The sequence below is a fragment of the Dama dama genome, chromosome 1 (assembly GCF_033118175.1).
Source record: "Dama dama isolate Ldn47 chromosome 1, ASM3311817v1, whole genome shotgun sequence".
Taxonomy (NCBI): domain Eukaryota; kingdom Metazoa; phylum Chordata; class Mammalia; order Artiodactyla; family Cervidae; genus Dama; species Dama dama.
The window spans coordinates 40523126-40545687 of record NC_083681.1 but is presented as its reverse complement, the minus strand read 5'-3'; the positions used below and the strand labels follow the sequence as shown (position 1 = coordinate 40545687).

At 42.1% G+C, this 22562-nt stretch overlaps 1 protein-coding gene across 3 annotated transcripts in view; it reads left to right on the top strand.

Annotated features, from left to right (window-relative positions):
* The window catches only part of PARVA (parvin alpha), a 170347-nt gene extending 150553 nt beyond the window's left edge, over positions 1-19794 (top strand). For all 3 annotated transcript variants that reach the window (XM_061147514.1, XM_061147529.1, XM_061147520.1), the window contains exon 13: positions 17733-19794. In XM_061147514.1, the coding sequence (XP_061003497.1) occupies positions 17733-17809 (77 nt within the window). In that variant the 3' untranslated portion in view covers positions 17810-19794. The remainder of the gene's footprint in view (positions 1-17732) is intronic.
* Positions 19795-22562: the final 2768 nt, after the last annotated feature.

Here is a 22562-nt window from a genome sequence, read left to right as displayed (position 1 = left end):
TATATTGCAGGGAATCATAGATCATTCCCAGGAATCCAAAGCTCCTCTCCTGGCTGAGAGGGCCCACCTACTGGCCCACCAGGAACTACCTGTGTGGCCCTTGGCCTTCTTGCTAAGAACACACAACAAGTAGTGTCTCTGATTGTAGTCCCGCACTTCGCCAGGCCCACCTTGTGGTGATAACCTATAGAAAGAATGAACTCAGATCTCCCAAGGAGCAGCACTTACTTGATGTGAATGGTACCCCCTGGAGCTGTGCAGTGCAGACTTAATGGCTCTCCATTAAGCTCTGCTACTAGGCAAAGATGGGAAAGTTGAAAGGAAACTACCATCTAGGGATCCCTTCATAAAGCATCTGCCTTCAATGCGGGAGACCTGGGTTTGATCCCTGGGTCAGGAAGATCCCCTGAAGAAGAAATGGCAACCCACTTCAGTACTCTTGCCTGAAAAAATCCCATGGACGGAGGAGCCTGGTAAGCTACAGTCCATGGAGTCACAAAGAGTCAGACATGACTGAGTGACTTCTCTCTCTCTCTCATATGTTCACAAAACCCAATCTTAACCAGTGAGAAAACTGATTCCAAGACATTAAATGGCTTTAAGCAGATCATTAACCCATTGTAGTGAAGATGCACTTCAAATTTTAGTGGACATTAAAAAAGAGGAGACATATCAAGGTGACAGAGTAGAAGGATGCAGAGCGCACCTCCTCCATGAACACATCAAAAATATATCTACATGTGGAGTAATTTTCACTGAAAACTAACTGGAGGCTGACAGAAAGACTCTTGTACAACCAACGCTATATAAAAATCTGCACAGAATTGGGTAGGAAAGGAAGGGAAGCGATCAAGGACCTCTGCTCCTGGGAGGGGACTCAGATGGGGAGGGGGCAGTCCGAGCCACCTATTGGGCACCCTGGCCCTGGAATCTGACACCAGGTGGATGAGTCCCCTCAGGTTTGAAAATCACTAGGACAAATAGGAGGGCTGTATGAAACCTAGGCAGAGGAAGCAGATTGAAACAGCAGGGGACCCTGGCTGGTTTTGCCATAACTGCCCCAGCCTGAGCTGAGTACCACTCCAGCCCCACTTGCTCCATGATGCTGCTCCACACCAAGGCTAGGGCTGCTGTGGCCGAGGGGCGTGCTCAGTTTTGAGGGATGGAGCTGGGAACATTTGAACATGGAACAGTCTCTGAAAGGGGGCAGGGAAACTTCTACTGGTGCGTATGGAGACAGCACATCAGAAGTGGTCTAAGACCCTAACTAGGGCTGGGACTGCCATAGCCCACACACAGACCACCTCTGTGACCCAGTCCAGCCCAATCCTGCTCTGCTCTAGGGCGAGGGTGATGGGAGGGGGAGAGCACACACTTATGAGGAACAGAGCCAGTTCAGAGCCTACCTTAGGGCTTCTGCTTCAGCAACTTGGAACCCAACCTTTCTCCCAATGGGATGATATCAGCCACTGAGCAAAGCAGAAGGCCCAGCTCACACCTGGCTCTCCATCTAGCCCCTCCATCTCCAACCCCACCTGCTACCAATGTGACACTTGCCAGAACACTATGGGGAAAGGTGTGACCTATGCTCATGTCAGATCCAGCTCTCCCACCAAAGCCACTGGACCCATGCAGACTGTATAGAGTCACTTCCACACAAGGACATCCATGGAGTCGGTAAGTGTTTCACCTAATCTCATAGGGACAGAACAAGTTAAGCAAGATGACAAGATACAGGAATTTATTTCAATTGAAAGAACAAGAGTAAACCGGTGGAAAAGAAACAATGAAATGGAAGTAATTTACTCAATAGAGAGTTCAAAGCATTAGTAATAAGAATGCAAACTGTATTAGGGAAAATAATAGATTAATACAGTGAGATTTTAATAAGGAACTAAAATATAAAAAAGAACCGGTCAGAAAGGGTGTGGAGAGAGGGAACCCTCATACATTGTTGGTAGGAATGTAAATTGGAACAGCCACTACGGATTACAGTATGGAGGTTCCTTAAAAAACTAAAAATAGAACTACCATATGATCCTGCAGTCCCACTCCTGTGCATATATCCGGAGAAAACCATAATTGAGAAAGATACATACACCCTTATATTCATTGCAGCATAATATACAATAGCCAGGACATGGAAGCACCCTAAATGTCCATCAACAGAGGAATGGATAAAGAAGATATAGCACATATATACATGGAATATTACTCAGCCATAAAAAAACAGTGAAATAATGTCATTTGCACTAAAACTCATGGACCTAGAGATTGTCTACTGAGTGAAGTAAGTCAGGGAAAAACATCATACAATATAACTTATACATGGAATCTAAAAAATGTTACAAATGAACCTATTTACAACCCAGAAATAGTCACAGATGTAGAAAACAAATTTATGGTTATGGTAGCGGGGAGGAAGAGGTGGAGACATAAATTGGGAGACTGGGATTATACACATATAACCTTAATTATTATATACACACTACTATATATAAAAGAGATAAATAACAAGGAGCTACTGTATAGATGGGGAATTCTTCTCAATACCCTATAATGACCTACATGGGAAAAGAATTTTCAAGAGTGGATATACGTATATGTTGAATGGTTCTATGAAGACCTACAAGACCTTCTAGAACACCAAAAAAAAAATGTCTTTTTCATCAAACAGGACTGCAATGCAAACATAGGAAGTCAAGAGATACCTGGAGTAACAGGCAAGTTTGGCCTTGGAGTACAAAATGAAGCAGGGCAAAGGCTAACAGAGTTTTGCCAAAAGAATGCACTGGTCATAGCAAACACCCTTTTCCAGCAACACAAAAGATGACTATGCACATGGACATCATCAGATGGTCAAGACCAAATTCAGGTTGATGGTACTTAACAAGACCAGGAGCTGACTATGGCTCAGATCATGAACTCCTTATTGCAAAATTCAGCCTTAGTTGAAGAAAGTAGGGAAAACCACTAGGCCATTAAGATATGACCATAAATCAAATTCCTTTTATGATTATACAGTGGAAGTGACAAATAGATTCAAGGGATTAGACCTGATAGAGTGCCTGAAGAACTATGAATGGAGGTTCATAACATTGTACAGGAGGCAGTGACCAAAACCATCCCCAAGAAAAGGAAATGCAACAAGGCAAAATGATTGTCTGAGGAGGCTTTACAAAGAGCTGAGAAAAGTAGAGAAGTGAAAGGCAATGGAGATAAGGAAAGATATACCCATCTGAATGCAGAATTCCAAAGAATAGCAAGGAGGGATAAGAAAGCCTTCTTAAGTGAACATTGTAAAGAAATAGAGGAAAACAACAGAATCGGAAAAACTAGAGATTTCTTTAAGAAAATTAGAGGTATCAAGGGAACATTTCATGTAAAGGGGCATGATAAAGGACAGAAATAGTATGTACCTGACAGAAACAGTTTGGACCTAACAGAAACAGAAGAGATTAAGAAAAAGTGGCAAGAATATATAGAACTGTACAAAAAAGTTGTTAATGACCCAGATAACCACAATGGTTTAATCACTCACCTAGAGCCAGATATCTTAGAGTGCAAAGTCAAGTGGGCCTCAGGAAGCATTAGTACGAACAAAGCTAGTGGAGGTGATGGAATTCCAGGTGAATTATTTTAAATCCTAAAAGATGATGCTGTTAAAGTGCTGCACTCAATATGCCAGCAAATTTGGAAAACTCAACCGTGGTCACAGGACTGGAAAAGGTCAGTTTTCATTCCAGTCCCAAAGAACAGCAATGCGAAAGAATGTTCAAACTACCACACGATTGCACTTATTTCATATACTAGCAAGGTAATGCCCAAAGTTCTTCAAGCTAGGCTTCAACAGTACATGAACTGAGAACTTCCACATGTACAAGATGGTTTTAGAAAAGCAGAAGAACCGGAGATCAAATTGCTAACATCTATTGGATCACAGAAAAAGCAAGAGAATTACGAAAAACATCTATTTCAGCTTCATTGACTATGCTAAAGCCTTTGACTAGGTGGATCACAAAACTGTGGAAAGTTCTTAAAGAGATGGGAACCAGACCACCTTACCTACCACCTGAGAAACCTGTATGCAGGTAAAGAAGCAACAGATAGAACTGGACACGGAGCAACAGACTAGTTCCAAATCAGGAAAGGAGTACATCAAGGCTGTATATTGTCACCCTGCTTATTTAACTTAAATTCAGAGTACATCATGAAAAATGCTGGGTTGGATGAATCACAAGTTGGAACCAAGATTGCTGGTAGAAATATCAACTTCAGATATGCAGATGATACTACTTTAATGGCAGAAAGTGAAGAGGAACTAAAGAGCCTCTTAATGAAGTTAAAAAAGAAGAAGGTGAAAATGTTGGCCTAAAACTCAACATTCAAAAAACTAAGATCATGGCATCCAGTCCTATCACTTCATGGCAAATAGATGGGGAAAAAGTGGAAACAGTGACAGACTATTTTCTTAGGCTCCAAAATCACTGTGGACAGTGACTGTAGCCACAAAATTAAAAGACATTTGCTCCTTAGAAGAAAAGCAATGACAAACCTAGACAGCATATTAAAAAGCAGAGACATCACTTTGCCAACAAAAGTCCAACTAGTCAAAGCCATGGTTTTTCCAGTAGTTATGTACAGATGTGAGAGTTGGACCATAAAGAAGGCTGAGCACCGAAGAACTGATGCTTTCAAACTGTAATGTGGAAGAAGACTCATGAGAGTCCCCTAGACAGCAAGGAGATCAAACCAGTCAATCCTAAAGGAAATCAGTCCTGAATATTCATTGGTAGGACTGATGCTGAATCTCCAGTACTTTGGCCACCTGATGCAAAGAGCAGATTCATTGGAAAAGACCCTGATTCTGGAAAAAATTGAGGGCAAGAGAAGTGGGTGACTGCGGATGAGGTGGTTGGATGGCATCATTGACTCAATGGACATGAGTTTGATTTAATCTCCGGAAGACAGTGAAGGATAGGCAAGCCTGGCATGCTGCCATTCATGAGATCACAAAGAGTTGTACACAACTGAGTGGCAGAACAACAGCTATATGTATATTTATAACTGATTCACTAGAGACAATTATATGCAAACAAATTTGACAACCTAGGAGAAATGGACAAGTTTCTAGAAATATAAAGCATACAAAAATTGAATCAAAAAGATAGTTTGAACTGACCTATCACTCAAGATGAAATTTTTGTTGTTGTTGTTGTTGTTTCTTTGCTAAGTCATGTCCTACTCTTTTGTGATGCCATGGACTGTAGCCCACCAGGCTCCTATGTCCATGAGATTTGCCAGGCAAGAATATAAGAGTGGGTTGCCATTTCCTTCTCCAGAATATCTTCCCGGCCCAGAGATCAAACCTGTGTCTTCCACACTGGCAGGTGGATTCTTTACCACTGAGCCTCCAGGGAGGTCCAGAGATGAAACAAAATCTGTCATTTTAAAACTCCATACAAATAAAAGTCCAGGACCAGATGGCTTCACAGGCAATTCTACCAAACAAAGGAGAACTTGTACCAATCCTTCTCAAACTCTTCCAAAAAACTGAAGAGGGGGGAACACTCCCAAAGACATTCTCTGAAGCCACCATCACCCCGATACCAATACCAGATAAAGATACTACCAAAAACGAAAACCACAGGCTTATATCTTTGATGAACATAGATGCAAAAATTCTCATCAAAACATTAGCAAACTGAATCCAACAACACATGAAAAAGATCATAGACCACAACCAAGTGGATTCATCCCCAGTACATAAGGATGCTTCAGTGTATGCAAATCAATGTGATATACCACATACAAAAGACAAAAACACATGATCATCTCAATAGATGCCAGAGAAGCATATGATAATATTCAACATCCATTCATGTTAAAAACTCCTACCAATGTGGGTATACAGGGATCATATCTCAACATAATAAAAGCTATTCATGACAAATCTATAGCCAGTATAATACTCAATAATGAAAAGCTAAAAGTCTTCCTGCTAAAAATCTGGAACAAGGACATACACTTTCACCTCTTTTAATCAAGATAGTATTGGAAGTCCTACCAACCACAGCAATCAGATGAGAAAAAGAAATAAAAGTTATCCAAATAGGAAGGAAGAGGTAAAATTGTCATTACATGCAGATTTCACAATTCTATATATATAGAAAACCCTAAAAACTATACACAAAACTACTAAAACTGGTAAATTCAGCAAGGTAGCAGGATATTAGATTAATGTACAAAAATCAATTGCATTTATTTACACTAACAATGAAATATCAGAAGGGGAATGTAAAAACAGTACCAGACTTTCACAGTGGCCCAGTGGTTGGGAATCCACCTGCCAATGCAAAGGACAGGAAGATTCCACATGCCATAGGGTGGCTGGGCCCATGTGCCACAACTGCTGAGCCCATGTGAAACCACTACTGAAGTCTGAGCGCCCTAGGGCCCATGCTCCACAACAAGAGAAGCCAACACCCTAAGAAGCCCATGCACCGCAACCAGAGAGTAGCCCCTGCTTGCCACAAGTAGAGAAAGCCGGCACACATCAGTGAAGACCCAGCACAGCCAAAAATAGATAAATAAAATTTAAGATAAATATTCTAGAAGCAGCATTTTTAAAAACATACCTTTCAAAGTTGAATTCCCAAAAAAGAAATACTCAGAAATAAACCTGACAAAAGAAGTGGAAGACTTATACACTGATGACTATAAAACATTAATAAAGGAAATTGAAGATGATTCAGAGAAGTGGAGAGATATCCCATGCTCTTGGAATGGAAGAATTTATATTGTTAAAATAGCCATACAACCCAAGTGTGTGTGTTAGTTGCTCAGTCATATCTGACTCTTTGTGACCACATGGACTGTAGCCCACCAGGCTCCTCTGTCCATGGGATTCTCTAGGCAAGGATACTGGAGTGGGTTGCCATTTCCTTCTCCACACAACCCAAGGAGATCTCTAGATTTAATACAATCCTGTCAAATTACTCATAGTTCAAAGAACTAGAATAATCCTAAAATGCATGTGAAACCATAAAAGATCCATAATTGCCAAAACAATCCTGAAGAAAAAGAACAAAGCAGAAGGCATAATCCTCCCAGACTTTTGGTTACTACAAAGTTCCAGTAATTGAAAACAGTGTGGTACTGGCACAAAAACAGCCATATGGATCAATGGAACAGAACAGAGAGCCCAGAAATAAACCCAAACACCTCCAGTAATTTTATTTTTGATAAAGTGAGAATATACAGTGGGAATAAAACAGTCTCTTTAGCAAGTGGTGTTAGAAAGTTGAAGGGCTGCATGTAAGTCCGTGAAGTTAGAACACACATTCTCACCATACACAAAAGTAAACTCAAAATGGCTTAAAGAGTTAAACATAAAACGTGACACCATAAAATTCCTAGAGAGATCATAGGCGCAACATACTCTAACTTAAATTGTACCAGTGTTTTCTTAGGTCAGTCTCCCAAGGCAATAGAAATAAAAACAAAAATAAACAAATGCGGCCTAATCAAGCTTACGAGCTTTTGCATAGAAAAGGAAACCATTTTTAAAAATACAATGTGCAAAATGGGAGAAAAATATTTGCAAGTGATGTGACTGACAAGGGCATAATTTTCAAAATACGCAGCAGCTCATACAGCTCAACAACAACAAAAAAACAAACAATGCAACCCAAAAATGGGTAGAAAACCTAAATTGATCTTTCTCCAAAGAAGAAATAAAAATGGTCAAGACACGTGGAAAGATGCTCAGTTTTGCTAATGATTAGAGACATGCGAGTCAAAACTACAGTGAGGTACTACTCCACACCAGTCAGAATGGCCATCATTAAAAACTCTACAGGGGCTTCCCTGGTGGCTCAGTCAGTGGTAAGGAATCCACCTGCTAATGCAGAAGACACATGTTCAATCCCTGATCTGAGAAGATCCCATGAGCCACAGAGTGACTAAGTCCATGTACCACAACTATCAAGCCTGTGCTCTGGAGCCCTGGGTCTGCAACTGTGGGGCCCAATGTGCTGGACCTACTGAAGCGTGTGTGCCCTGGAGCCTGTGCTCTGCAACAAAAGGAGACACTGCAGTGAGAAGCCTGTGCGCCAAACTAGAGAGTGGTCCCTGCTTGCCACCACTAGAGAAAAGCCCCTGCGCAGCAACAAAGACCCACAGCAGCCACAAATAATGAATAAGTAAATTAAATTATTTTTAAAACTCTACAAATAACAAATGCTGGAGAGGATGTGGAGAAAAGGGAACTCTCCTACACTTTGGTGGGAATGTAAGTTGGTACAGCCACTATGGGAAACAGTATGGAGGTTCCTCAGAGAACAAAAGATAGAATTACCATATGATCCAGCAATCTCACTCCTCAGAATATTTCTGGACAAAACTGTAATCCAAAAAGATACATGCACCCCTGTGTTCACAGCAGCACTCTTCATAATAGCCAAAACATGGAAATAATCTAAATGTCCATTGACATATGAATGAATAAAGAAGAATCCATACATATATTAATATACAATGGAATACTACTCAGTCATAAAAAGGAATGATGTGATTCCCTTGGCAGCAACACAGGCACACCTAGAGATGATCATACTAAGTAAAGTTAAGGCACAAAAAAGAAAAATAAATACCATATGTAATCACTTATATGTGGAATCTAAAATACGACACAAATGAACATATCTACAAAACATAAACAGGCTCATAGAGAACAGACTTGTGGTTGCCAAGGTAGAGGGGGTTGGGGAAGAGATGAAGTGGGAGGTTCGAGTTAGCAGAGGTAAGCTATTATATATGGAACGGATAAAGAACAAGGTCCTACTGTATAGTACAAAAAACTAATATCATCCTTCTCAACTGTTAAAAAACACTGAAGAGAGGAGGACAGTCATAAATTCATTCTACAAGGTCATCATTACCCAGATACCAAAATCAGGCAAAGATACTACAAAAAATAAAAAATTACAGGTCAATATCTATGATAAATGTAAGTAAAAATTCGTGACAAAAATATTACCCAAACAATATAAAAATCCCAAAATTAAATGGGACTTATCCCAGGAATGCAAGGATGGTTCAGTATCCCTAAATCAATGTGCTACATCACATTAAAAAAAGGAAGGATAAAAATCATATGATCATCTCAGCAGACACAAAAGGTATTTGACAAAATTCAACATCCATTCATGATAAAAAAAATTCTCAAAGTTGGTATAGAAGGAACATATCTTGATACAATAAAGGTGATTTAAGATAAGAAAGCCTTTTTATGCAAAGAATGCAAAGAAATGAAGGAAAACAATAGAACAGGAAAAACTAGAGCTCTCTTTAAGAAAATTAGACATAACAAGGGAACATTTCATGCAAAGATGGGCATGATAAAGGACAGAAACAGTAAGGACCTAACAGAAGCAGAAGAGAGTAAGAAGAGCTGGCAAAAATACACAGAACTGTACAAAAAAGGTCTTAATGGCCTGGATAACCACAATGGTGTAGTCACTCACCTAGAACCAGACATCCTGGAGTATGAAGTGGGCCTTAGAAAGCATAACTATGAACAAAGCTAGTGGAGGTGATGGAATTCCACTTGAACTATTTCAGATCCTAAAAGATGATGCCGTTAAAGTGCTGCATGCAATATACCAGCAAATTTGGAAAACTCAGCAGTGGCCACAGGTTTGGAAGAGGTTGGTTTTCATTCCAATCCCAAAGAAGGGCAATGTCAAAGAATGTTCAAACTGCTGCACAATTATCCTCTCATTTCATATGCTAGGAAGGTAATGCTCAAAATCCTTCAAACTAGGCTTCAGCAGTACATGACAGAGAACTTCCACATGTACAACATGGATTTAGAAAAGGCATAGGAACCAGAGATCAAATTGCCTACATCTGTTGGATCATAGAAAAAGCAAGAGAATTCCAGAAAAACATCTACGTCTGCTTCATTGACTACGCTAAAGCTTTTGACTGTGTGGATCACAACTAACTGTGGAAACTTCTTCAGGAAATGGGAATACCAGACCACCTTACCTGCTTCCTGAGAAACCTGTATGCAGGTCAAGAAGCCACAGTTAGAACCAGAAATGGAACAATGGACTGGTTCCAAATTGGGAAAGGAGTATGTCAAGGCTATATATTGTCACCCTGCTTATTTGACTTACATGCAGAGTACATCATGAGAAATGCTGGGCTGGATGAATCACAAGCTGGAATCAAGATTTCCAGGAGAAATATCAATAACCTCATATATGCAGATGATACCACCCTAATGACTGAAAGTGAAGAGGAACTAAAGAGCCTCTTGATAAGGTGAAAGAAGTTAGTGAAAAAGCTGGCCTAAAACTCAGCATTCAGAAAACTAAGATCATGACATCCATTCCCATTACACCATGGCAAATAGATGGGGAAACAATGAAAACAGTGATGGACTTTATTTTCTTGGGCTCCAAAATCACTAGAGACAGTGACTGCAGCCAGGAAATTAATAGATGCTCGCTCCTTGGGAGAAAAACTATGACAAACATAGACAGCATATAAAAAGCAGAGACATCACTTTGCCAACAAAGGTTCGTCTAGTCAAAGCTATAGTTTTTCCAGTAGTCATGTATGCATGTGAGAGTTGGACCATACAAAAAGCTGAGTGCTAAAGAATTGATATTTTCGAACTGTGGTGCTGGAGAAGACTGTTGAGAGTTTCCTGGACAACAAGGAGATCAAACCAGTCCATCCTAAAGGAAATCAACCCTGAATATTCATAGGAAGGACTGATACTGAAGCTGAAGCTCCAGTACTCTGGCCACCTGATGAAAAGAGTGGATTCAATGGAAAAGACCTGATGCTGGGAAAGATTGAAGGTGGGGGGAGAAGGGAATGACAGGGAGAAGAGGATGAGATGGCTGGATGGCATCATCGACTCAATGGACATGAGTTTGAGCAAATTCTGGGAGATAATGAAGGATAAATAAGCCTGGCATGCTGCAGTTTATGGAGTTGCAAAGAGTCATACACAACTGAGCAAGTGAACAATAACATGATAAACCCACAGTTAACTCCATACTCAACAGTGAAAAGCTAAAAAGCTTTTTCTCTAAAATCCAGAATAAGACAAGGATGCCCATTTTCATCACTTCTAGTTAACACAATGTTGGAAGTCCTAGCCATAGCAGTCAGAAAAGAGAAATAAAAAGTATCCAACTGGACAGGAAGAAAAACTACAAAGGTGACATCTACAAAGTCACCTTTGTAGATGACATGATACTATATTTTGAAAACCTTAAAGTCTCCACCAAAAAACTACTAGAACTAATAAATTAATTCAGTAAACTTGTAGGAAGTGAAAGTCCTATAATCTGAAAACCATGAAATGCTTATGAAGGAGATTGAAGATGATACAAAGAAATGGAAAGATATTCCATGTTCATGGATTGGAAGAATTAATACTGTTAAGATATCCAAACCACTCAAAGCAATTACAGATTTAACATAATCCCTTCCAAAATACTCATGACATTTTTCACAGAACTAGAAAAAATAATCATAAAATTTATATATAACCACAAAACACCCCACATTGCCAAGGTAATCTTGAGAATAAAGAACAAAGCTGGGGGAATCATTTGCCATAACTTTATACTGCAAAGCTACAGTAATAAAAATGACATATACATCAATGGAACAGAATAGAGAGCCCAGAAATAAACCCACACACCTGTGCTCAGTTTATCTACAACAAAGGAGGCAAGAATATACAATGGGGAAAAGACAGTCTCTTCAACAACTTGTGCTGGGAAAACTGGACAGCTACATGTAAAAGAAAGAAATTAGAACATTTGTTCATATTGTATACAAAAATAAACTCAAAATGGATTAAAGACTTAAATTTAAGACCTGAAACCATAAAACTCCTACAGCAGAACAAAGGCCAAATACTCTTTGACGTTCTTTGACAAATTGTAGCAGATTTTGGTGGATCTCTCTCCTAATAGGAAAGAAACAAAAGCAAAAATAAATAAATGGGACTTAAATTTAAAAGCTTGCACATCAGAAGAAACATTGACAAAACAAAACAAAACAAAAACAACCTACTGAATGGGAGAAAATATTTTCAAATTGTATTACCAGTAAGTGGTTACTAGAGGCTCCCCTGGCAGATCAGCTGGTAAAGAATCCGCCTGCAATGCAGGAGACCTGGGTTCAATCCCTGGGTTGCGAAGTTCCCCTGAAGAAGGAAATGGCACCCCACTCCAGTATTCTTGCCTGGAAAATCCCATGGACAGAGGAGCCTGGCAGGCTACAGTCCATGGTGTTGCAAAGTGTCAGACACAACTGAGCGACTAAACCAATATCCAAAATATATAAGTAGCTCATGCAACTCAATAGTAAAAAGTCAAACAACCTGATTAATGAGCAGAATACCTGAAGAGACATCTTTCAAAAGAAGATATACAGATGGGAAAGAAGCACATGAAAAGATGCTCAGAGTCACTAATCAGAGAAACACAAATCAGAATGACAGTAAGATAGTGCCTCACACCTCTCAGAATGGCTGTCAGGAAAATGCCTGCAAATAGCAAATGCTGGAGAGGATGAAAAGGGAACCCTCCTACACTGCTGGTAGGAATATAAATTATTGAAGCCACTGTGGAAAGTAGTATATGTGCTGCTGAAGTGAGCACCTTATTTTGGGGGGCTCCAAAATCACTGAAGATGGTGATTACAGCCATGAAATTAAAAGACGCTTGCTCCTTAAAAGGAAAGTTATGACCAACCTAGAGAGCATATTAAAAAGCAGAGACATTACTTTGCCAACAAAGGTCTGTCTAGTCAAAGCTATGGTTTTTCCAGTAGTCATGTGTGAATATGAGAGTTGGACTATAAAGAAAGCTGAGCACAGAAGAATTGATGCTTTTGAACTGTGGTGTTGGAGAACACTCTTGAGAGTCCCTTGGACTGCAAGGAGATCCAATCAGTCAATCCTAAACAAAATCAGTCCTGAATATTCATTGGAAGATGTGATGCTGAAGCTGAAACTCCAATACTTTGGCCACCTGATGCAAAGAACTGACTCATTGGAAAAGCCAGACCTTGATGTTGGGAAAGATTGAAGGCAGAAGGAGAAGGGAAAGACAGAGGATGAGATGTTTGGATGGCATCACTGACTTGATGGACATAAGTTTGAGCAAGCTTTGGGGGTTGGTGATTGACAGGGAAGCCTGGCATGCTGCAGTCCATGGGGTCGCAAAGAGTTGGATATGACTGAGCAACTGAACTGATGAAAAATAGGATGGAGCTTCCTTAAAAACTAAAAGTTGAAGTTAAATATGATCTAGCAATACCACTGCTGGGTATGTAACTAGAAAAGATGAAATCTCTAATTCTAAGATACATGCACCTGATATTCACAGCAGCACTGTTTACAATAGCCAAGACCTGGAAGCAACCCAAGTGCTCATCAACAAATCAATGCATTAAGAAAATGTGGTATATGTATAATATGAAATACTACTCAGTCATGAAGACAAATGAAATAATGCCATTTTCAGCAACAAGGATGGACCTACAGAATATTATGCTTAGTGAAATAAGCTAAAGACAGACAAGTACTATATGATCTCCCTTATATGTAGAATCTAAAAAATAAATGAATGAACACAACAAAACAGAGACTCACAGATATGATAACAAACTAGTGGTTACCAGGAAGGAAAGGGAAGGAGGGAGGAACAAGAGAGCAGTAGGGGATTAACAGATACAAACTACTCTGTATAAAATAAATAAACAACAAGGATGTACTGTACAGTACAGGAAAATATAGCCATTGTTTTTAATGACTTTAAATGGAGTATACTCTATGGAAATGTTGAATCACTATGTTGCATACCTGAAACTAATGTAATATTGTAAACCAACCTACTTCAATAAATTTTAATTAGGTTAAATGGTCATTTTGAAACCTTTTCCCATATTGGCTATTTTCTTTCTCAAGCAACCTTAGAACTCACCTGTCTTTAAAGGAGAAAAACAAATCCTCTCATCTCCATCCGTGTCTGTCCCTCATCAGGCTCCCGAGTTCCTCCTTTGCACCCATGCCCACTGCTCATTCTGCTGTGAACACTTTGCCTCCACCTGCAAGTGGCCATGCTCACTCCCAAGCTACCAGCAGGACTGTGTCCCTGAGACTCTTTCCAGCTCTTACCCTCTTGGGAGCATATGGCTCTATTAGTCATCCCCTCTTTCTGGAATTTTCTTTTTTGGCTTCCAGGACATTGGGCAATTATTCATTCAGTTCAGTTCAGTCACTCAGTCGTGTCCGACTCTTTGTGACCCCATGAACTACAGCACGCCAGGCCACCCTGTCCATCACCAGCTCCCAGAGTCCACCCAAACCCATGTCCATCGAGTCGGTGATGCCATCCAGCCATCTCATCCTCTGTCCCCTTCTCCTCCTGCCCTCAATCTTTCCCAGCATCAGGGTCTTTTCAAATGAGTCAGCTCTTCGCATCAGGTGGCCAAAGTATTGGAGTTTCAGCTTCAACATCAGTTCATTCATTTATCTCCTATTAACATGTCTGAGGTCTGTGCATGCCAGGTACCAGCCCAGGCACTGGAGCAAAACACGGTCAATTCTCTGCAGTCACATTGCTCAGAGTCCAGGCAGAGACAGATTTCATCAAATAAGCACACAAATCATTGATTTAGAACCGGAGACAGTGCTGTGAAGGAAGAGTGTAGGAGTTTTGAGAACATAAGACAGGGTGCCCTCACCAAGACCAGGTATCAGGCTTCACGGAGCAGACAGTGCTTTGAGCTGAGGTCTACAAGAGGATCGGGAGTCAGCTACTTGGGAAGAACAATCTAGATGTTTGACAGTGTGTGCAGAGGCTGAGATAATGGAGGAGGACAGCCTATTGGGAGGTTGTAAAAGAAAGCCAGTGTGGTCAGTGCAGAGTGAATGAGCAGAACATGGCATGACGTGAGATTGGAGAGGTGGGCTGGAGTCAGCTTTTGCCCTGTAAAACCATGGATGAGGATTTTGGACTTTTAAGTGACATGGCTGTATGACCATACAAGCTGTGAGCTGGACACCTCCTGTTAGTCAGTCAGTCATGTCCGACTCTTTGAGACCCTACAGACTATAGCCCACCAGTCTCCTCTGTCCATAGAATACTGGAGTGGGAAGCCATTCCCTATTCCAAGGGCTCTTCCTGACCCAGGGATCGAACCTGGGTCTCTTGCCTTATAGGCACACTCTTTACCATCTCAGCCAGCAGGGAAACCTCCTAAGACCAGAGTTATGTTGTTGTCTATGGTAACACTGTGCAAATGTGAATAATGTACCATGGAGTGTGCATCTTGTACAACCAGACCCAGAAACCAAGTAGTCAAGCTGCAGTGAGTACAATGGACAGGAGAGGGCAAGAGGCTTTGAGGAGCCCAGTGAGGAACCAGCGGCAGTGGCCCCAGTGTTACCCTACCTGCCCCTTCACTCACTCCCTTGTTGAGCTCACCTTTGCCCCTGTCTGCCTCTCTAACAGTTCCTCCTTAGGCTAACTCCCTAATCTTTGACTTGGGTGGAATTTAAGGAACATTGAACATCAAGCAGTAAGGGGAGGACAGGAATTAACCCAGAGGACATGGGACTGTATTTGGCAGAAAGTGATTCAGCCTGAGAAGGGTGAGGTAGCAGGTCTCAGCTATGGGGCAGGATCCCAGTTAGAGGCTCAGACCTGTGCAGGAACCAACACGGAAGGAGAAAGGGGCCTGCGCTCCAGGCCTGGCGGGTGGTCCCTGAGCCCCTGGTCTATCAGCAAGTGAGCTTGGAGCAGAGTCTGAGCCCAGCAGGGTGGAGCGGGATTGGTGTACAATGGAGACAACGCCTGGGCAGGAGCAGGCAGGAGGGTTATCCAGGAGTTGACAGAGCCCTAAGGAGATTCCCGAGTCCTAGGCCCTCGGCTTAGGGCCCAATTGGTCTTAATCTTTGCAGTGCTGGGACCTGGGCACAACACTATGGCAGCAGCCACAACTGCCAGAGTCCCCAGGCTAAGACCTGGAGCCGCTGGAGCCCCTGCCTCCCACTCTGCTGGTCCTGGATGATCCCCATTCCTATTCACCAGACCACTGCTGGAGCCCTGACCTGTCCCCAAACCCTTCTCTCACAGCAGCTCAGCCTCCCTCTCCCACTTTTGAATCCTAGAGCATTTATTACTTTCTATCCTCTGACATCATTTACTTCATCTGACCTTCTGCACAGTTAGGGTTTTTTTTTTTTTCTAATAACTTTTACTATGAAAAATATCACATAAACAGAGTGGCACATAAAAGTGTGGGTTAGTGGAATATTCCACAAGCCACCTGTAACTAGCATCCAGTTCAAGGGAAACAGCCATCCCAGCTCCTGAAATTACCCTCCACTTGCCCTTTTTGGCCTTCTGTACTCCTCAACCCCAACTCTCCTGCCTTGTATAGTCATCAGGCTTTTACCTTTTTCTTTTTTTAACTTTTCCTTATAATTACAGTCTAACTCTATATGGGCTTCCCAGGTGGCTCAGTGGGTAAAGAATCCACCTGCAGTGCAGGAGATGCAAGAGACACGGGTTTGATCCCCAGGTCAGGAAGGTTCCCTGGAGGAGGGCATAGCAATACCTACTCCAGTATTTTGCCTCAACAATTCCATGGACAGAGGAGCCTGGCAGACTCCAGTCCATAGGGTCACAAAGAGTTGGACACAACTGAAGTGACTGAGCACGCACAAACATGTAGCCCTATAGTAGGCAAAGAGGCCCTTTCTTTATGTTTTCTCTATGCTGGTTCTTCAGGGAGGGCTCTCCAGCAGGGTCATGATTGCACAGGGGCCAGAGCAGAGACTCGTGGAGGGAAGGTGGAGGAGCCAGCGTCAGCAGACGGTTAGCGAGGCAGCCAGAGAAAGTGACCAGTGAAGAGAAGAACAGAGAGAGGGGACAGGGGAAGTCAGGATGGGAGGAAATGGTTGCATGAAAGCTCAGGACCTGCAGTGGAATTCTCCCGATAGTAGAGTCCAGCTCCCCACTCAAACCCGGCCACTTTGCTCTGTCCTTAACCTTTCAGATGACACCTATCTACCTTGTATTCCCTGCCAGGCGGGCTCCTATGCCATCTAGGTGCCCGCTCTCCCTTCTTAAAGGAGAGGTGGCTTAGTCCTAAGCCACCGCCTTGTCCCCCACTGTAGCCCCAGGCTGTCCCCTCCTTTCCACCACTCACAGCTGGCTCTGTGGTGCAGAGTAAAGGCAGAGGGGCCCCCAGACACAGGTGAGACCAGAGGACAGAGTCGGGTCAGGGTCCTCGCACCTGAGGTGCTGATTCCAGGGCAAAGGCTGCGTGCCCTGGGGCCCGCTGTCTCTCAGTGAGAGGTGCAACACCCACACCCCAGCACCTCTGCCCCTCACTGCCCCCTGCTCTGAAGTCTGGCTGCACAACCCTCCCATCATCCTTCAACACCCACCTGCCCCTGGTCGTCTTGTGGGGATGCTCTTCTGTCCCAGGAGGACAGGGAGCTGGCTTTTCAGGAGCACACAGTGACGTCCTACGGGGCGGTGGGGGTGGGGAGAGAGAGAGAGCTCACCCTCCCCTGGGACATGCTGGGCACCCGTGGTGGGTGGCGGGAGGAAGGGGACAACCACTGCCAATTTGGGCGCCACTGAAGCAATGTGTTTTTTGTTCTGTATCCTATGCAGACATCGTCAACTGTGACCTGAAATCTACGCTGCGAGTGCTGTACAACCTCTTCACCAAGTACCGGAATGTGGAGTGAGCGTCAGACTGGACCGTCCCCAGAGCCGCCTTATCCTGCTTATTCCTGTCTCCTGCTGTGCACTCTCCTCCAAGTCCAGCTGCTCTTTTCCCAGAGTTAGTGGGAACTGAGATCAGAAAGGAAATGACCAGTGACTCAGTGGGCTGACCTGACCTCCTAGGCTCTGAGGCTGACCCCACAATGGCTTGTGAAGGTTGTCCCAACCTGGTTCCAGGTCCAGATTTCCTTCTGTGTAATCTGGAACCGGCTTAGGCACAAGAGCCCACCCACCCACTCACCCACCCTCAGAAAATGAAAACAGAGATAAGAGTTACCACTTAATGGGTGTAACCTATGGGCTGGGCACCACACTAAGTGCTCTGACCTACTCCAACTCGTGAACACTCACGACTCCCACTGAAGATGATGTTATCAGCCCCTTTTACAGATAAGGAAACAGGCTCAGAGAGGTTGCCTGACTTCCCAGAAGCTGCCATTTGTTTTGCTTCTTTGAAGAACATATTGGTTAATAACTAGCCCATTATGTTACATTCTCTGTACATTCTATACTTGCGTTTGCATGTGTGTATATGCGTGCATGTGCACCTGCGCCCTCCAAGAAGAAGGACCCCCTGATCTCAGCATCAGGCAGGCTAAGTCAGGACTCAGTGGTTCACACTGAAATTGGTGAATCAAATTTAGCCCAATTAATAGTGTGTGTGTGGCAGCAGCCGTATCCCTCAACTCCTTTGTACAAATGAAAATTACTCTTAATTCCTTCAGATTTGTAATAACCCCTTATTCTGGTTTCAGGGTGACATTTGGAAAGGATTCTGTTTAAAATTAATGGAGTGGCACATTTTGCAGCCTTTTTGCATGATTGCATGTAATGGAAGTGCCCTATATTTTCCTACAAAATAAGTCCTCGATTCATTATCGTTAGGCAAATGTACAATATACCCAGGCACCGCAGAGAGCTGGGCACAGGCCCATGCGAGCAGGGCTTGGGAAGTAGGGCTCTTCAACAGGGACTCTTGAGCTTTAAAGAAAGGAACTCCTTTTTGCCCTCTAATTGATCATTTAGACCATTTCTGGCGAAGTCTACCCACATGCAATTACTGGCTAATTCAGGCAAGCAAAAATGTAAGTTATTTAGACCCAATCTGAGTAGGTTTCCTTGCATGGGTTACCCGCGGGCTTGTGGTTACATGGATCCCCTCTACATGAACCCAAGTTTGGAATACAGGGCTCAAGTTGTCCCAGCCTTCAGGGCCTGGGATAGGAAAGGGGCTGAAGGGGGTTGACTAGGAGGACAAGAAGCATGGGGCAAATACTTGCACACTTAGCATACAGGGGACATCTTCAGACCGTGGGATGTTGGCTTGTGGTATTTAACATCTGTACTCTAAGTTGACCAAAGCCTTGGGATAGGTAATAACTTGTACTGATGTATCTTCATTATAGAATTTTCCAAAGTATGCTAGGTGGACACCAGCCTGTATCCCCACCTCTGGATGTCTGTGCCTACTTTAGTACTACTTTAGGCCCAGTTGCACAAAGCCCCTCTCTGATTTGAGGAATTCGTCATGACCTCTATCTACACCACCCAGAGGGGAGGCCTTCCATCGTGTCCAAACATTCCTTCCTGCTTTTCATCAATTCTTACTCTATAGTCTCGCTGCAGTCACTCAAAACCCATATAATTTCAATATACTACTTATTTCTGGAGAGATTTCACTCTAAGAAAGAAGTATTACTCAGCATCTAAGATACAGAGAATATGCACTCTCTTGATTCAATCTGTGTAAAAGAATACAATCCTTTTTTACATAATGAGTGAAATATTTCATTTGTCATTAGGAAACACTAAATACAGTATTATTTCTGTTGCTTTTTTAAATTCCTGATAGCAAATCAGCATAAATAATTGCTTTGTCTCCTTGAGCAATACTAAAGCAGATGAAATAAGAGAAGTGAACTCATTTAAATGTGCTTTGCTATACGAATTTTGTCTCCATTTTGTGTTTTTTTCTTATATTCAAGCTGCAAATGGACAGTGGGCAAGTGACTTATTAAGCGCACTCCTTTTTGTATTTTACATATGCACTATATGAAAACACATCAGAACACTTGGAAATTTTTTTAATAGCAGGTCCAATTTGTCAGAAAATGGTGTTTTGAGACCAAGGTCTTTATCTTACTCTGAAATTCCAAGGCTTGGGCCTGGTTTTATAACCCTGTCATCTCATTTAGAGGTTTTTCTTTATATTATGGAACCTCCTGCTTAATACATGACTGTTTTTCAAGGGGGGGTAAAAGGCATCAGAAAACATATAAACCAAACGTAACCCTTGTCTCTTTTAAAAGAAAAAAAAAAGCTGAGGCAAAATCAAGTCTCTGTAGGCTCACTGGATCCTTTTTTCCTCTTTTCTAAATTTAGATTCTTTCATATTTTTGATAACTAATGTGTAAATTGTGCAAAATTCAAAAAGCATGAATGGATATCTAGTGAAAAACCCAATCTTCCTCCCTCCTTTTTCCCAGCAGACAATACCTGTCTCCAGAGGCAACTATTTTGTTCTGTTTCTAGTATTAGCTTCCAGATATCCCCACAATATAAGGTATATAAATATCTGTCAACATATATAAGACCAATTTTTAAGCATAAATAGCATATTATACATACTATCATGCACACTGCTTTTTTTCATTTAATGTTCTATCTTAGAGATTATTTTGTACTGGGTATTAAAACTCATTAAACTGAGAATATGAGTACTTTATAAATCCAGATGCACGTCCCTGCTCTGTATGAGCTAGAAAATGAAAGCCCCACCAGAAGGAGGTAATGTTCTAAACAGTCAAGACTGGGACCTACTGGGGTGGGGGGTGGAGAGGACATTACCAGAAACATTCCCCTGTGTCCTCAACTGAATTTATTTCTTAAAGGCCTCCTTTGGATCATTATGGTGAATGGTGAACAGTTTGATTAAGCTTGTAGTTGTACATACTACTAGGGCTACTAATTTGTAATTGACTCAGAAAATACTAAAAGTCACTGAGTACCCCACAGTATCCTGCTACAAGCCCAGCCACCCATGCAGAGCCCGTCTGCTCTATGGGAAGGCTCCAATTTCACATGTGCAGGCACAGAGCTGACATTTCCAAAGTCTGGGAGAAGGACTCTTTATCAGCACATCATCAATGTTGTCTTGAGTTGGTTGCTATTTGCAATTGCTGCTCTTGGTACTTTTTAATTATGAATTACAGTTAGCTTAGCTTTATCATTATCAGTTTATTTTGTTGTGGTTTTCCTGGTTAACCCAACAGAGTACACTGAAGCTTATTTGCATCAACAGTATCCCTGGGCTGTAATTTTCCAATAACTTGACTCTCAGACATGTATACATTGTGGTTCAAATATGAATCATCCATACTCCAGTGCTAGAACAAATGTATACATAATCCACTCCCCCAAAATTATCATTAATTTATTTTTCCACTGGAAAATGAGACTAGATGGAGTCAGTAAGTCAAGCAGTTTTGCCCTAAGTAGGGGCTGATCAAAAATAATTTCAGATCCACTGCACTTAATTACAACCCCACCTCAAGAACCCTACCTACGTACAACATACTAAAGATGCCAAAAGGGTGTGTTCTGAAGCCTCCACTAATGCTAATATTGCATGCAATCTCCACCCCCCGCCCAAAATTCACTTATATCCGTTGGAAAATTCAAGAGTTGCTGGGAATACTGAGAACAAGAAAACTGAATTGAGATGCAATTACTGGGTGGTTGGTAGACTCATCAGCTTCCTAACACTTGTAAATTCAGGTTCCATTAAAAGACGAGTAATGTAGGAGTTGCTCACTGTTATAACTGCAAAGATTCTATCTGCACACAGAGAATTTTCACTGTTTTTTCCTCTCTCTTTCCTAAAAAATATAAACCCAGGGTAGCTACAAGATTTGTTCACGCCCGATGCTTTGCTTTTTTAGTGTTTGCACATGTGTTCATGACGACAGCCAGGCACCATGAGGGTGCTCAATGGAGGATGCCCAGTCCCAACCCCAAGCTCGACCATCTTTTGAGATTTGCAGATTTCCCAGGCAGGAAGCACCGGTGAAGCATCTCTGAAAAGTACATTCTGTAGGAAGTTAATAGATGTGAGGTGAAAAATATGTCACCCGTGAGTTGAGAAAACAAGAGGCCAAAGAAAATTAAACTCCCTTTCTACAGTTTGGGTTTTATTTTGTGCTTTTTTTTTTTCCTCACTGGAGCCCAACTCAGTGTTCCCTGCACTAATGAAGATTATGACTCTCTAAGGGGAGACAGAAGAGGGCATCCCAATCGTGCTTGACCATGGGACCTATTTGGTCCCTGAAGTATTTGCAGGCTGAGTACTCTGTGGAACTCATCCATTCATTTAATCCTTAGGCCATATGGTCTAGAAGTATGTATTGAGTGTCCACGATGCATTAGGTGAACTGTGACCAGTGGCCAGCAAGGCTCACTCATAGAGCTTAAAAATAATCACAAATTAAAGGTACTGACAAATTGAGATGACCTCTTGGAGAAGTACATAAAACTCTGAAGGAGGTCTCATTTAGATTTTGAGGTCAAGAGAGGTCTCTGGCAAAGTAATATTTTAAAGTGACACCTGAGGGAGTTTCCTGGTGATCCAAAGGTTAAGAATCCACCCTGCAAAGCAAGGAACACAGGTTGGATCCCTGGCCGGGGAACAAAGATCCCACATGCCAAGAAGCAGCTAAG